The sequence below is a fragment of the Python bivittatus genome, unplaced genomic scaffold (genome assembly GCF_059951505.1).
Source record: "Python bivittatus isolate LINGU-HERP-01145 unplaced genomic scaffold, Pbiv_v1 ctg000220_np1212, whole genome shotgun sequence".
NCBI lineage: Eukaryota > Metazoa > Chordata > Lepidosauria > Squamata > Pythonidae > Python > Python bivittatus.
Window position 1 is genome coordinate 40675557 of NW_028277048.1, and position 16878 is coordinate 40692434.

The 16878-nt window shown below is 43.6% G+C and overlaps 1 protein-coding gene across 1 annotated transcript in view; it reads left to right on the forward strand.

Moving 5' to 3' along the window:
- Window positions 1–317: 317 nt before the first annotated feature.
- TIMP2 (TIMP metallopeptidase inhibitor 2) overlaps window positions 318–16878 on the forward strand; it is a 28452-nt gene continuing 11891 nt past the window's right edge. Inside the window, exon 1 of the mRNA XM_007430966.4 lies at window positions 318–898. Coding sequence (XP_007431028.1) covers window positions 769–898 — 130 coding nt within the window. The 5' untranslated portion in view covers window positions 318–768. The remainder of the gene's footprint in view (window positions 899–16878) is intronic.

The following is a 16878-nucleotide window of genomic DNA, read 5'->3' on the forward strand; positions in this document are numbered from 1 at the left end:
CTGGGTGGAGGCAGGTCCCTCCGAAGGGCTCGGACCGGGATAGCAACGGAACCCCGGGCCTTCGGCTCCGTGGGGAGAGGCCCGGCTCTAATCTTGATTTCGTGGCAGGAGATCTCGTGCTCAGGGTGCCTCCTTTAATCGCGTTCCTCCTACGGTCGACTGTCTTCACAGTTCTGACCGAAAGAGTCCGGATGCTGCCCGGACCATGTAGGCTGGCTACTCTTAGGTGGGGAATTCCAGCCTGAGGAAGGAAGGAGGGAGGGAGGGAGGGAGGGAGGCAGCTAGCTGTCAAGCAAAGGCAGGGCTGCAGAGGCCGAATCTCCCAGGGCCGGAGGCGAGGGAAGGGAAAGCAGCACAGAAACTCTGACCGGAGCAGGCCAACCGCCCGTTTTGGCCCGGTGCCACCAGGAGGAGGGGCTGCTATTCCCTGGAGCCCATTAAAAAGCCAGGCTTAGGCTGGAACCAGGAGAAGAAAACATCTCCAGAAGGCAGCGGCAGCGATCGGCGAGGCGGCTCTTCTTCCAGCAGCGGGAACCTTTTCCAGGCCCTCCACCGCATCCCGAGGGAGGCCGACTGCAAGCCAAACTTTGAGGACAGCCTCCTGCGGAAGCGGCACGCGTCCCTCCGGGATCGCCACCGATACAGAGCTCAGAGGACTGAGCGGGGGCGCGCGCGCGCGCGTGTCTGGATGAGGCGGCAGGAACCGTGAGCACTCAAGCCTCGGCCACCCCCTCGCCAGCCCGCCTTCCCTCCCACCCGCTCCACAAGATGAGTGCTACGCTCCCGAGCCTCCTGGCCTCGCTGGCCGTCTTGCTCCTGGGGAGGATGGACCGCCTTGCCGACGCCTGCAGCTGCTCCCCGGTGCATCCGCAACAGGCGTTTTGCAATGCAGATGTAGGTAAGAAAAAGACGGCTAGCCGCCCTCCCCTTCTCTGCGGCTCCCCTAGCGGCTCTTCTCGTGGCTTGATCGACCCCGCATTTCTCTTATCGCGGGGAGCTCCCTTTTCTCCCCTACTGCAAACTCACTTGTTAGCAGCCAAAACAACCCCACCCCTTTATCCTGCAAGGAAAGAGCCGCGTTGGGAGAGAGCTGGAAGGGAGCCCGCACACTGATTCCCCCTTGGCCCCTGCCTGGGCACCGACTAGCAGTTTCCGTCGTTAGCGCGGGCGTCTGAATGCTCCTGGGCCCGTTCTGCAGACTTCTTCGGTTAAAAAATAACCACCACCTTACCCAGGATTAAAAGGCGAAGTGCCGGCCCGCTTCGCCTTGCATTTCGCTTCCTTTCTCTCTCCCTCCCCGCCTTTCGCTCTAGCGCGCTCGCTCTGACCTGATCCGCAGGAATTCATTTGAAAGCACAAAGACAACCGCGGACCGAAATTCCTAATTTCTGGCGATGGCTTTCTGCCTGCAAAATGTAGGCTGCTGCCAGACTCTGGTGGAACAGCTTCGAAATGGGGAGGGGAGAGGAGGGGAGGGAGGGGAGGGGAGGGGAGGAAGTATGTGGAAATTGGAAGAGAAACGACCGCAGAACGAAAACTTCACAAAGGCAAGCTTAAACCATATAGGGCCATCTTCTCTGACCCAGAAGGGGAAAGAATGAGCGCCCCTTTATGTGTGCAGGAGTGAATTTATTTAGATACGTGCAGCTTTGAAGGAGCAAAACTCAGTTTTTAGAATGAGGAGAGGTTGCAACCAAGCTTCCCCAGCCCATAAATCATTTGGCAAAAGAGATAGACCCCAACTACTTGCTGGACAGTTCTACTTTAAGTTTGAGTTTACATGAAGTTCTCCTGTCCCTGCCTTGAACTCCAAGGGCAGATATGCTACTATTGTGTCCTGGGGATTTTCCTAGAATCTCCAGAATGCAGGGCTACTTCACCATTGCTGGGCTGGCAAAGCAGAATTACAGGGGCTCAAATGACCTGGGTTTTATTTTCCACCTACAGAATGAAGGAAACCAGAAATGCAGATGGAGGGAGGGAGGCAAAGAAGGATAAAAGGCTCCAGAGCTGTGAAATGGCAGGGAAGATGACTGGGTCTGCCCAAAGCAGAAACCAGATTTCCATCTACTGTGTATACAAATCTCTTCAGAGTCTCTTAAGCTCCTGACTCAGGGGATAGAACATTTTTGGGTTGCCTCTCATAGAAGCTGGAGTCTGTTTTAGCTGTTGCTATGTTCATGCTGCTATGTTTTTGATTTTAGTTGTATGTCATTAAAGCTTTTTTCCCCATTAATGAGTGCTTTGAGCAGCCCTCCAGGAAACACTGTTCCCTTAGCTGCGGGCTTTTTGGTTGCTCCATCACCATCGACGTAGTGTTCCTTCCTATGTAGTAATCAAGCCAGAGACCCAAGTGAGTTTTTTTTGTTTGGTTGGTTTTTTTTGGGGGGGGGAATCAACCTAAGAACAATTGTTCACAGACTAATGTAGCAATATTTGAGGACAGATGTAAAAGCACCTTAAAGGACCCCCTCCCTTATTCTTGCTCAAGAACTAATTTTATGCCAAAATTTATCCCCAGACCTTGACAGATTCTGCCTGCCCAGCAGCAGAGAGAGCTGCTTAAGAGCAGATATAATTGGTTTGGAGATAATTTCTATGGCCTGAGATCAGAAAATTAAGAGCTGTCTCTTACCTTCCTGACCTCTGGATTCTGATCCAGTCGTCCAAGGACAGTCAAGATATAATTTGAAACCAACCCCACAGAAACTGTTTTTAAGGTGAAGGTATAACCTGAATATATGGAGGGGTATAAAGGGGGAGAGCATTTCTGAGCATACGCCTTGTCCTAGCTACTGAGCAATTACAGAAGGCTCCCAAGCACCTGAGATTAAAGAACTGGCATCCATTTAATTCTTTCTGTTTCACCTGCTACCTTTGGAATATAAGATTCTGGAGGCCCTTCATAAGCCCTCCTCTCATTTCTTTCCATCCCGAGTTGTGCATTGTGGGTACTCACTTTCTGTGTGAGCGGAAAAATGTCTGCACCGTGGCCTCCTTCCCAGCATGGCTGAGGCCCTCATGAGAAAAAACACACTCCTTTTTTCCATGTTGATTTAATCAAGGCCTTCCTTTTTGTGATATCACCATATATCCCTTTTGTTTGGCAGTTGGAAAGAAAGATTGAATGACAAGAACGGCAGACTCTGTTTTACCCTTTTAAACTAGGCACACTGTGTTGCATCATTCACTAGCTGCTTTTCTTTTTAGACATTTTCCCAATCTGCTGAGCTTAGAAGCTATTGAAACACTGGGTCTGGCAGGGCTGGGCCTCAATTCTATCTTTTTTTCCCTGTGAATATTCCTCTTATTAAATCTTAACATATCAAGCAAACAATTAAGGCCCCAGTTTCTGGACCTTGTCCAGTTGGGATTTTGAAATATTTTGACGGAGCAGCTTATCTGCTACACTAATTCTGACTGTTAGCATTTCCAGAATTGGTGTGCCCCAAGCTGCCTTCCCTGATTTTGTAATGTCTCCAGGAACTGAGTGGCTGCTGTCAGCAGCAGCTGTCTGCGGTTTCATTTTGCTCTCCAGTATCTCTTCCTTCCATGAGAATAGACATTTCTGAAGAGAGGAATTTGTGCAATGGGGATCTTGTGACTTCTTCAACCCCCCAGAAGTCCTTCTGTTCCTTGGAACTAGCTGAAGTCCTTGTTTTCGCTTTCTTGGGTATTGAGACAACTCTTCTAGAAGGGGTTCTCTTGGGTTGCCATCAACCATGCTACATATTTTAATTTTCCAGGGAGGCACCTATGTTAATCTTTTATAGCAGCACAGACACACACATACACTCACACACATACACAATTTCAAGGTCTTACAGGCTCTTAAACACTAGCAAACTTTTATTTCATAAGCCTTTGTGGATCCCTGCCTACTTCATCAAATTCAAGAAGTATGATTGCTGATGTGATAATAATCTTGTTAGTATTTAATGTGCCACATGACTCTATTGTTTTTGCAGGTGCCTTGTTCACTTATTTTTAGTATCTCTTAAATTGGCTACCACAGTCCAGCTTTTCTTCAGCCAAGAACAAGTTTTGTGAAGGAAAGTTAACAGCCTGATAGCAATGTTGTCAAGATATGAGAGAATCCATACTGATTACTTGTTTTATTTTAAATAATGTATTTTTCGATTTTAATTTTAACAGCTGGAATCTAAGGTGTAAAATAATAATTTTCATGAAATGTTTATTAGTAATAGTCACAGGAAAAGTACATGAACCTCCTTTGTTTCTTTCCAAAATTCATCAGTGTTCCAGAAGATCAGTTCCCTGAGCTCAGAACGGAGTATAATTATTCTGGATCCTTTAGGTGTTACAGAGGGAAATTACTCAATGTGAAGCCAGACAGGAAAATGTAAGCCATAATAGGAGATTCCATATGAGGGATGATTCGGAGAAAACTACTTGGCAGTAGGTTATATAATATGCTGATTTCCCAGAGCTGTGGCAGTTGTCTGTAGCAACAGAAACAATGGACATCTGACAGACATCTGAGAACTAAACTTAGGTGCTCCGTGGAAAAAGAGAAGGACTGGTCATGTTTCAGAATAAAGAAGAGTGGGGGAAAAAACGTTCTCAGTGGGATGTTGGTGTATTGGTATGTAGCCTTTGTATTAGCAGAGGGTCTGAATGAGGAGAAAGAATCCACTGAATTAAAAACATGACAAGCTTTACATACTACAAGTGGAACAGACTTAGTTAATTATAAAGCAATGAACACAGCACTTCAAAACAAAGTTTTCTGGTAGTATAACAAGCAGAGTAGGACAGGTTTGGAGGAACAAACATACACCAAAGACCTGTACAATATTACTTTCTTCCCACAAAAAGTTCGGCAAAGTTTCTTGCCTCCATCCAGGCAATAGTCCGTACAGAGCTCTAATTAGGTTCTCTCCCTGAGTGTGCACTGCTTTTGAAGTTTTAATCCACTGAGGGTAGACAACTGGTAACTTTACAATCTTTGGTGTCCACAGCTAGCCACAATAGTGGAAGAATGACACACATGTGGCAAGTTCATAGTGCAAAGCTTGCCCTTGGGTACTTGCCTCCTGATGTTGGACACAAGTATGACATCATGAGGCTTGTATCATGACATCATAATGTATATTTCATCACTTGCCTCCCTCTTGCCCCTTAGATGCCTGTGTTTATAATGATTGGGGCTATAATCTCCACAATTCCCTCTGATAGCTAGGACTGATGGAATTAAAGTTCAAAATATCTGAAGGGCTTCTGATTAATCATTTCCACTGTAAGGAAAAATGAACCCTCAGCCCACAGCCTTTGCAGGCAAGGTAGAGATGATTTTTGGTTATGTTTTTCTCCTGGGTACGCTTGGGATTTTCTGCAAATCTTTTTGCAGTTTTAGAAGAGGAAACACAGCTGTATCAGATCAGGCTGCTGGTCCATCAAATCCAGTATTCTTTACATTGTGTGGCATTTTGGGGGTTATAAACAGAGTCCTTTCCCAACACAACCCGGAGATATTAGGGCCTTTTGAATGCAGTGTACTACCACTGAGCTGCAGCCTTTCCCCAAAGACTGAAGAGAAAAATAAATGAGCTAATTGTAAATATAAATTACTTCCCGGTCTCTGCTGCCTTCTTCTAGTATGTTTTTCCTATTTCAGCAGAAAGATATTGAAGCAGGAGTTTATCTTGGGTGAGAAAAGCATAGCTGGTATCAAGTTTTGGATACCAAGATGGCTAAGATAAGACACACCATACTCTCTTACACCTTGGGTTTTTAACTTTTAAAAAAGGATTATATTTAAAAAGTCAATCCAGATCAAAACATTTTACTGCCCCATGTTAAAAAAAATACTTTGTCTTCCACAAACAGATTGCAACTGGATAGGCAGCTGAATTTATTTCATATTAGCAACACAGGGCCTAAGGGCAGCAGACTACGAGGGGGAGAGGAATGCCAGAAAATCTTACTTTGGGAACCCACAGGGAATGGGGGGCTTGCTGCTCCCTTCACCATTATCTGCGGCCTGAAATGATGACTTCATTCTGCCATAATGTTAGAACGAGTCCTGGTGATGGATTTGAACAGTTATGAAATCATGTAAGTCCTTGCTGGAGACAGTTTGTCCCCTGCTTGGGAGCTTCCTAGAGGCAGAGGGGAAAAAAATCAAAGCCAGAGGGGTTTTTTAATGTTGTTATGCCATTTTCCCTCACTTACGTAGGCACATACCTGTATGCAGATACATGCACACTTGTGTTATTTTTACTTTCCTTACTTTACTTTACTCTACCCACTGGAATAAATGAACACATTATGAAGTTCTGCTTTCCTCTCAGCAAGTCCCCATATATCACCATTGTCAGTGTGTATGCACCCAGCTCTCATGAGTCCAGATGAAGACAAGGAAGATTTCTATGAGGACCTGGACCAGATTATTTGAACAACTCCTACCAGTGACAAACTCGTCATTCTGGGTGACTTCAACGCTAGGGTGGGGAGAGACAGCAACAACTGGGATGGAGTCCTTGGGAGACATGGAGCAGGAAAACTAAATAGCAGTGGCTTGCTGCTTCTGAGCAAATGTGCCAAGCACAACCTGTGCATCACTAACATGATGTTCAGACTTACAAACAAGTACAAAACTACTTGGATGCACCCCAGGTCCAAACACTGGCGCCTACTTGACTCTGTCATAGTACATCAGCGCGACCTTAAAGACATCATCCGCACCATGTCAGGTGCTGAGTGCTGGGCAGATCACAGGCTGGTCCTGTTGGTCCTCAACCTGCACATAACCCCTTTATATCGTAAGCAACCAAGGACTGTCAAAGTCATTCACCATCAGCAGACTGCAAGACCCAGGCCAAATCCAACACTTCCAAGATGTATTTCTTGAAAAACTCTGGCAATTTACCACATGTAGGAACCTGTTCTGAAAAGTGGACACAATTTAAAGATGTCATCACACAGTTTGCAACAACTGTACTCAGACTGAAAATCTGGGCGCATCAAGACTGCTTTGATGAAAACCATGAGAGCATTTCAGCAACTCTCCAGGCCAGAACAAGGCCTATGCATGCTGGCAGAATGATCCATCATCTGTCTCAAAGACAAGTTTAAGCACCTGCAGTCTAAAGTAGAGACGGAACTGTGAGAAATGCAGGATGAATGGTGACAGAGAAAGGGTGAGCAGGAGGAAACCTAGGCAGACATGCATGATACGTGAGAGTTCTTCAGCGCCATAAAGTCAGTTTATGGTCCTAAATCAGGATATTCCCCCTTGCTGTCATCTGATGGGTCGAGCCTGATCAAAAACCAGGAAGGACTGAAGAACTGCTGGGCTGGACACTTTTCCAGCCTGCTCAATAGGCCGTCCACAGCTGATCATGATGTTTTACAGCAGATTCCTCAGCTGCCAGTCTTGGATGCCCTAGACCTGCCTCCCTCTACTGATGAGATCAAGAAAGTGATCTCGCAGATGAACTCAAAGCAACAGGGCAGGATGGCATTCCTGCTGAAATCTACAAACCACTAGACCCAAACACCGTACAGGTGTTCCAGAACATCAGAGGAGATGCCTGACAACTTCCTGATGCCTTCATTGTGGTTCTCTATAAAAATAAGGGAAGCAAATTAGCTTGCGGGAACTACAGAGGTATCTCACTGCTGTCTATCACAGACAAGATCTTTGCCTGCATTCTCCTGAACAGACTTGTCACTGTCTTGGAAAGGAACCTCCCAGAGGTGCAGTGTGGCTTTCGCCCAGAATGGAGTACAGCAGATATGATATTTGGCATGAGGCAAGTCCAGGAGAAGTGCATAGAGCAGAACAAGCCTCTTTACTCTGTCTTCGTTGACCGGATAAAGGCATTTGACTCTGTAAACAGGGAGGCTCTCTGGATCATCCAGAGATATTATTGATGCCCAAGGAAGTTTGTGAAGTTGATTCAGCTACTCCACAACGGAAGGACAGTGATACATCAGCTATATTTGCCATTTCCAATGGGGTAAAACAGGGTTGTGCGCTAGCCCCAGTTGTGTTCAATCTGTTCTTCGCTTGCATGTTGTCACATGCTGTCCAGGGTCTGAAGGAGGGATTGTATGTCAGGTATTGATTGGACGGCTCTCTTTTTGACCTTTGCCACTTGAACGTATGGATGAAGTGCTTCCATACCGTCATTCAAGAAACCCTCTTTGCTGATGGCTGTGTGCTCCTGGTGCATAAAGGCAGTGATCTACAGTTGATGCTGAACTAATTCTCAGATGCTGCTATGCTTTTTGGCCTGACTATCAGCCTGAACAAATTGAAGTACTTTACCATCCCGTGCCAAATACCAACCCCATAGAACCAAAAATCACTGTTGATGACACCCAGCTGACAAATGTAAACAGCTTCAAATACTTGGGAAACATCGTGAGTGATGGGTCTTTGGACAAAGAAATTGACTTCAGGATCAGCAAGGCCAGCCAGGCACTGGGGTGGCTGCGTACTAGAGTGCTCAATCAACACAACATCCATATCTCTACAAAGCTGAAAGTCCACAGAGCTGTGGTTATCCCTTCTCTCCTACATGGATGTGAGTCTTGGACTCTGTACCAAAGGCACATCAAACAACTGGAGAAATTTCACATGTGTGCTCTCCACTCCATCCTCAGCATTCGTTGGCAAGATTGTGTCTCCAACCTGGAGGTCTTGGCTTGCAGGGAGTCCCCAGTGTTGTGTCCCTGATTATCAGAGCCCAGATGCAGTGGGTGGGACACGTCATCAGAATGGATGACCACCGTATGCCTCACCAGTTACTCTATAGTGTCACTGGAGTCTGGGAAGAGACTTTGAGGTCGACCATGCAAGTACTATAAAGACGCTGTGAAAGGAACCCTATGCCACTGTGACATCCAGCCAAGGGAACTAGAAGCTGCAACTGCTGACAGAACCTGCTAGCAAGCCCTGTGCTATGAAGCTTCCACTGGCTTTGAAGACGGGCGCCACCAAAAACTGATAGAAAACCATGAGCAGCGTCACAGAATAATACCCACAGTTATTACAACAACGGACTTCCAGCACCCCCATGGTGCTAGACTGCTTCCAGATGGATTGTAGAGCCACCTCTGTGTCCACAGAAGAACTGCACAACAGCATGTCTTCTTCGAACCTGAAGGACTTACCAGCAGCTTCCCTTGGGAAGCTGTCTTGGCTGACATGGCCCTGTTTACTCTACTCACATTTCATTGCATGGAATTATACTAGAGTTGGCAGAATATACTGCAGTGGCCACAACAGTGTGCTGTTTTTGTTTGCATTGTTTTGCGCCATCAGCCACAGCACAGTCCATGAGAACTTTTGTGCACTGTAATCAGTCCATCCCATTGACCTGTCCTACAAATCTTGGGTCTGTAGCAGCAGCTTGCTGTGAATAGTGTTGGATACCTGGTGACTCTTAGATGATAGCCTCTTTCCTCCTGACTCTTCTGAGTGTCACATAGGAAACCCCCCGCCAACCCATGCCTGTCACATCAGATCAGTATGCGACATAAGGAATCCAGATCCTGCCTGAGTCACAACATTACTTATAAATTGATAATGCACGTGATTTTGGTAGTATACATTCAGGACTGAAGCATCCCATTAAGATGATGAGACATGGTACAGAAACCTCACACTGTTAATTCCAATGCTCCTTTTCCTTTGTAGGATCATGCCCTAATTCCTTCATCCCTCTCCCTTTCCACCTGTTTAAAAACTTGAAGCCAAAGCTATCTTGGCCACCACTAATGGGCTGGCCTCATGTTCTTGCTGCAAATGTTGCCTTTTGTCAAAGAGCTGCTTTCCCTTTTAAAATAATGTTTCTTTTGATGTTTTTAAAGTAATTAGATAAGGAATGAATACACACACATAATGCTTGCAAAATGGAAAAGGCAAACATGCTCAAATGTGTGCAGAGGAGAGAGGTAAGACTGAACAGCCAAGCTAGCTTGGATTTGATTTCCTGGTAACGGTGGCTGGATTAGCAGCAGCTGAAGAAGGTGGGTGCTGGAAGTAAGGAGAGGGGATTTGAAGACTGATTTGTATAGTATATCCTAATACTTCTTAAAACAGGGACTGCACTCAAGCATGTTAAACCAAAACCAGACAGTGTGTAGGATGTGTTATTTGAACCAGCATCACTTATTCTTTGGCTGAGAATGCTAAGATTAAGTTGGAGTATTTGGGGGTTCATTTAATTCACTTTTTAGTTCAGGCATGCCTATGTAAGGAAGGTGGTTGGTTCTCAAATGTGGATCAATGAGTGAGAAGGGCTGAAGTTTGTTTGAAGTAAGTTGCTCCTGTGAGAAGTAAGGTTGGATTGTAGTATGAAGCAAAAATACAGCATCTTCTTTTCTGTTCTGTTGAGGGCATCTTGATGTTGGATTGAAGAAAGTAATGGGTGGGGCTGGGGTCAAAAGTGGGAGGGACTCTCTCTGATGCTCCCTCTCACTTTCTGGTATGGTCTTCTGATTTCTCAGAAGTCTAAAGGGGTTCTCATAGAGACACTGTTCTTGGCATGGGTTATCCTACAAAATGGCCATTTGTGTGCTTTAAATTTATATGTTAGTTTTATGCTTGCTTAATTGTCTCAGCTTCTTCCTCTAGAAAATCGTCTATTGTAATCTGGAAGAAAATGATATCGAGAGTACTCTTGTGAGAGGGAATTTTTATTTTAAAAAACAATTATCCTTAGAAAACAATCTTGAATGCAAACAGCTTGGTTAGCTATACATTTAGAGCTACTCTGTATTTCTGGTTCTGTTTGCAGCTGGAAAATAGAAAAATTTCTTGTTTTTGAAAATTTCAGAGACTGGTAGGATTGCCACAAGCACTAGGAGTAGCCAGTGTTGCTAATTTGGATTGTACTGAATTGTAGCTCCGTTGTTTTTAATCCAAGAAAAGCACCTGACTGATGTTCCTCCACCCTGACTACTTAAGCTGCCTATTTAGCCTTTGTAAGTGGTTTAGGTTAAAGCATCAGGCTTCTCCAAAGAAACAAGCAGAGGGTCATTAGGTCCCTTGCTATGGTAACTGCTAAGAATGTGAGTTGCATCATTTCAGGCTTAATCACATTTCTGTGGATGAATGTGCTGTAGAGAAATGTCCAAATTAGCTGACAATGAACAACAAGCAGGAATGGACAAAGCAGAGACCGTTGGAGCTACAGTTGCTCTGGTCCTGATTTTAGTCATGCTTCTGTGGTGAACAGGGACATTAAACAAATCTATAAGAACACAAACGTTGGTCACCATTAGTCTCTGCCAGAATTCTGATGTGAAATTAATTTTTGAGAGGGGCTATCATTGGACTTGCAGAAGGACTGAAGAGATATCCATGAGGAAGCCCTTTTTGGCTGCCACTCATTCTAGAGTAAAGCCATATGCATGTGTATAATATAGGAGAAACTGATGAGATGAGTAATGAGAGGTGTGAGGAGCTACAGGAAACAGATGGAAGACCTAAATTGCCAGTGTGGTATCTCTACATTGGAAGGATGACATAGTGGTGTTACCAGCTGAACTGCTGTATCTGTGAATAATTTGGTGAGGCATATTTAGAAGGTTCTGGCCTCCATTTCACAGCTCTTCTGGGAAATCAGCCTCAGACTCCAGTTGCCCTTGTTTGAGGATAGTATAAATGACGCACATCAGCTGAGGATAGTATACAAAAAGTAACTTTGGGGATAATACAGAAAAAGTATGAGAACTAGCAAGCCAAATAAATTAAAGAGATGGGATAAGAACAGGAAATTCAGCTAAATTTCCTTTAACCAATGCCATTCAAAATACCTCTACGTATCTTTCTATCCAGTCAAGCCATCCTTGCATCCATCACATCCATGCACTGATTCATACACTGCCTTTTGTGTTAGTTTAAAAGGAACACAAGAAAGCCTCCTGTTAAATTTCCCTTTATCTCTCTCCAGTGTCTCCTGCAACTGTAATTGTTCTTTAATATATTTGCCTCAGATGGGGCATGAAGGTGACACACCTGTTTACGTCCATTGTTGTGTATAAAACAGGGTACAGCTGGCTGAAAAGGGGGAACGGTATATTGGTGGCAGAAAGCTGAACTCTGCTAACATGGGTGGGTTATTTTTCTGCCCCCAAAGAGACAATTTTTCTTGAGTGATAGAAATTGTATTAAAGTCTGGTTTATGGGAGCAAGAATGCAGCTGGACTCTCATAAAGTAAGTTGTGAGCTGGAGGGGATGTTGAGCACTTTTAATGTTTTCAAGGCCAATTATATTGATCACATGCAGTGTCTAAGGCAATGCCAAAATTCTTCACTAAGTAATAAATCTGCTTGCTGCAACTTGATTTTCTTGGCAACTTATTACAGGAATTGGTGAATAAAATCAGGCAGTTGGGTTGATAGTAACACCCAAGATGACGGGATAGGAAAGGCCAGTATATCACTGCATGAAAAGAAGATTATAGCTAGATGTATGAGCAGATTTAAGTGGAGAGAACTGATAGCTAATGGACAATCAGAATCCCACAGGATGGCTGCCTCATTACTGTACAAAACTGTGGTTGGTGTGCCTTATACTAGCATATATCACTTCATTCTGGTACTTTTCCTGCAGGAATCTATCTGGAACATCTGCCACGGAATTTCTTTAAACTTAATCATTATTATATGTTGCAGTGCCATTGCTTCAGATCTGTGGATTATAACTGAGATCATGTTCCTAATGTGTACTTTGTAGGCTTCCTGTCTTTATATTTACAAATATCTTACAGTTTTGAAAAGCGCTGCTGGCTTTTCCCATTTGTAAACATAATAGTGTTTAAAGCTGGCTTTGATTTGTTTGCCTATTTTTCATTGATAGCACTGTTATTCAGATAGTTGTATATAGCAGTATGTCACAATGATGCATTTGTGTAGGCTAAGGTGTTCCTCATAGCTCTTAAAGGTGACCATTTGATAAATCTGAGATAGAAGGCAGAAAAATCCATGCTGCCTCATAATACAGTATGTGGATTATCATGCTAAATTTATCCCTTGCTTTAGTAGATCTCTCTGTTCTAGTGCCTTAGTCCCTTTATATCTGTGTCAAAGTGGAAGATAGATTATCAATGAGGAAAGAAAGGGTTACTTTTGCTAAGTGATGAAGGACTCCCTAAGATTGGAATTGGGTAGTCTGCTGGCTGCTGCATTCACATAATTTGACCTGCAACCTCACATATCCACAGGTTATCTGTTGTGACAAAAACTGTAGCTGCAAAGTAATTCCAATCCCCAGTGGGCTAAATTCATTTCTTTCTTATTCAAGACACAGACCTACTTAAAACCAAGCAAAAGCTGCACAGAGGCAATCCATTTGCTTTTACTGCCATGATGACTGACATGTGATCTGCAGAACAGTAGGATCCATCTTCACAAGGTGCTAAAAGCAGGGTTGACTTTTGTGGGCCTCTGAGTTGGTGGAATGCCCCCTGGGATTCCCAGGTCATTTGGTGAAGAGTCTCGGTCGAGCCAGATATGCAAGACTTTATTGCAGCTTCTTGCAAGTGAAATATGACAATTACCATTACAGCTGTTAGGTCCAAAGCATACTGGGTGGTTATGTTAATGATGTTGCTGGCAGACAATGAGCCATAGGATGAGGATAAAACAGAGGCCTTCTTAGTCAGACATTGACCTCCACCCCTTTAAAACCAAGAATCTCCTTTTCTCATGGTGGCATAAAAGGAAAATTGAAATGTATATGTGGGATTCAGATATATATGCTTTTCTATCCTTGCTTTTTCTCTCTTTCATTCTCTCTCCTTTCTCCCAACCCCCTCCCCCAGAACTTGGCTAAGAAAATCCAAAGCAGCAAATTCCCTTCTACAAAGCCACTCTGTTCAGCACAGAAATCTTCTTTCTACGAGGTTGCATTTTTTGCCAGTGATTCAGCGGCACGTGAGTGGAAAAGCCTGGAGCCATAACTATTAGCTAGGCCTAAAAACTCAGCTGTTGTCACACAGTTGTCTAAGCCAGGCCAAAGGCATCCAAGTCAGGCCACAGGCAGTTTTCAAGAATCAGAAAGCGAAAAAAGTCTCTGAACCAGAGTTGATGATGGCTGTACCAGATGTATAGTGCTGCTCCAGAGCCCTGAAACTGGGAGGCATCTTTGTTTTTCTCGGGTAACGTCAGTCCCACCAGGTTGACCAGCCAGGAAATCAACTCCACAGGAAGGCTAAAACTACTTTTATTGAGAGCGGCTATAATAACAGAATCTTGCAAGCCTAATTGTACCATACCTGCTCCCCCTTCTTATACTCCTGTAAATTAGAGATGTGTCTATCTAAGCCTCTTGCATATTTTGTTTTTGTTGCGGACTTGAGATTTGTTTTACTGCTTTGTTGCTTTGGTAATGGATTATACATATCTCCATCAAGGTCATCTTCCTTACTGTTTACAGGTATGCTTGAAACACCTAATTAGAAATAAACGCAGAAGGAATCACTGAGAACCATCAACCTGGAACTGATTTTCAAGATCCTGCTATAAGGAATAATTTGCTTCCAAATTCAGCAGTTTAATAAAATAATACTTTCAATAGGACGATGCAATGCATGTAAGGTAGTTTGCAAACCCCTGTATTGCATGAAAAGACAATTATTTTCATTATCAAACCATTTGTACAGTTCCTCCCTGATGTCCCTAGCCTCAAATAATATTTCCTAAGTTTTCTATTACAAAAGATATATATTTTCTCTGTTTGCAATCTCCTTGCTGGTTCAACCGCAATCCGTTCTGATTATCCTTTTACATCATTCAAAATCAGCTAGTAACTGAGAGACCCACTTTGAAGCTCTCACAGCCCATCACTGGAGAGCTGCCAATATAATTTCTTCAACAACTTGTTGAACAAATTCTTTGGAGCAAAGTACTAGCTTATTTATAACTGCCTTTAGTACGGAAAGTATCCAGTGGATGTGATTCATTGAGTGACCAACAGGAAGCCCACAAGCTGCATTTTAGACCACAAATAGATTCCAGCTAGTCACCAAGGATTTTACTAAATCTAAAGCAAACTGTGGGTTTAAAAAAAATTGCCCTTATTCTACTTACACTTGAAAAATTGTTTTCAAAAGCTGTGAAATATTCCTTATCTCAGTTTTGCATCTTTATAGCACTGTAGATTATAAACTCAGTTGCTTTTTTCCATGATATATACCTAACTGGATCATGGGGATGGAGGGTGGACTGTGTCATACAGACTCACTAACCCACAAAAATAGCTTGTGTAACTAACCTAGACGGGGTTAGATTTAGCCTCAAAGAATTAGGTGTGCTGGTTTTAAAGTAGTCTTTTCCTCCTTAAATCAACCCTGTCCCATACCAAAGTGTATAAAATCTGTAGTGCTTTGTCATCTATCGTGTTTCCTTAGAAGCAACTTCAGGTGACCAGCTGTGGTGTGCCCAGAAGTGTGGGGAATGTTGGGAAGTATTCACATGATCCCTACTCTGGTCATTAGTCAGCCTCTGAGGCAGCCCTTCGTCTTCTGTTTTGTGCCCTCTGCGTAACCACTTCATTTCCTGAGTTCCTTATATACCTATCATCTTTCCCCACTTTGGACACCACTTTCTCACCAGTCTACCAGCAAGGGAGAGGACAGCAGGTATTTCTGAATGTTGGCAACTATACTAAACATCCTTGGCAATACACAGGAGCAACTTGGGATGCCAAGAGCTAGCAGGATTAAGTTAGTAAGCCATCAATAGACACACAGAGATAAATCACATTTACATACCATTCAAGAGACAATAAAAAAAAACTAAAGGAAATAAAAAGATTAGAACACATTCCCTCCAGCAGCCAGCACTCAGATAACCAGATTAACATCAGACAAACAATCAGGCAGAAAATAATATTCTAATTAGGGGAATCTCTAAGGAGGAAACCACACACACACACCCAACACTGGCAGGGCAAACTGCTGCATAAAACAAGCAGCAAACCCCACACTCACACTGATCGTGTTACCTAGTTGGGTAAAGAAATGTCTGCAAGTGAACAACTAACCTCACCACCAAAAACTTCATAGTAAGATTAAGTTTGAAAGAAGAGCCAAGTTTTATATTGGCAGGTAAGACTGACTGGCCAAGGATAAGCCACTCTAAAGCCAAAATAGCAGCCAGTATGTTCCAACCAGTGCAGTTCAGCTTAGGGACACAAACAAGTCTGTCTACTGGTTTTTCCACATTTGTTTGTGGTTTTGTTGCTGTTTCTGCAGTCCTATAGTTTAAAATATTGTATATTAACCGAATTAAACATCCTTATCCTATGTCATTGCATAGAAATTCTTTTTATTTAGATTACAAACTAGCATCTTCAGACATCTGATTTTCAATGATAAGGGTATGGTTTCTTGCAATACAATGAGAGCAATCTGCTTAGTAAGACCCCTAAAAAAATACAGGAGGGTATCTATTGTATGTGCAATTGCTGTAGCATTGCATCGTATACAGAATCAGACTTGAGGCGTGATTAGGTAAAACTCCACACAGCTGACTGGAACTCATTTCAGGACAGGAAGATAAACATACTGCCTTTTCCTTAGTCCTCTCCTGATAATGGTGCAGGCCCCAAGTAGTAGTCTACCATGAAGGCTAACTTAGAGCCACCAAATCTGATCTTCAAACAGCCAGCTGACCACTAAATGGAAGCTAAAAAATACAAAAGTCTGGACATTTGCAGCCCAGATCTGGTAGCCCGAGCATAACACTAAGGGTAAATTTTGGAAATTGCAAATCACCTAATTAGAAACTACGTTAGAACCTTTTGGGCAACTGCAGTGAAAATGAGCTATTGCTCAGTTGTAGGTAAATATTTTGCATGTATGTGAGCCCACATTCAATCCCTGATATTTCCTGTC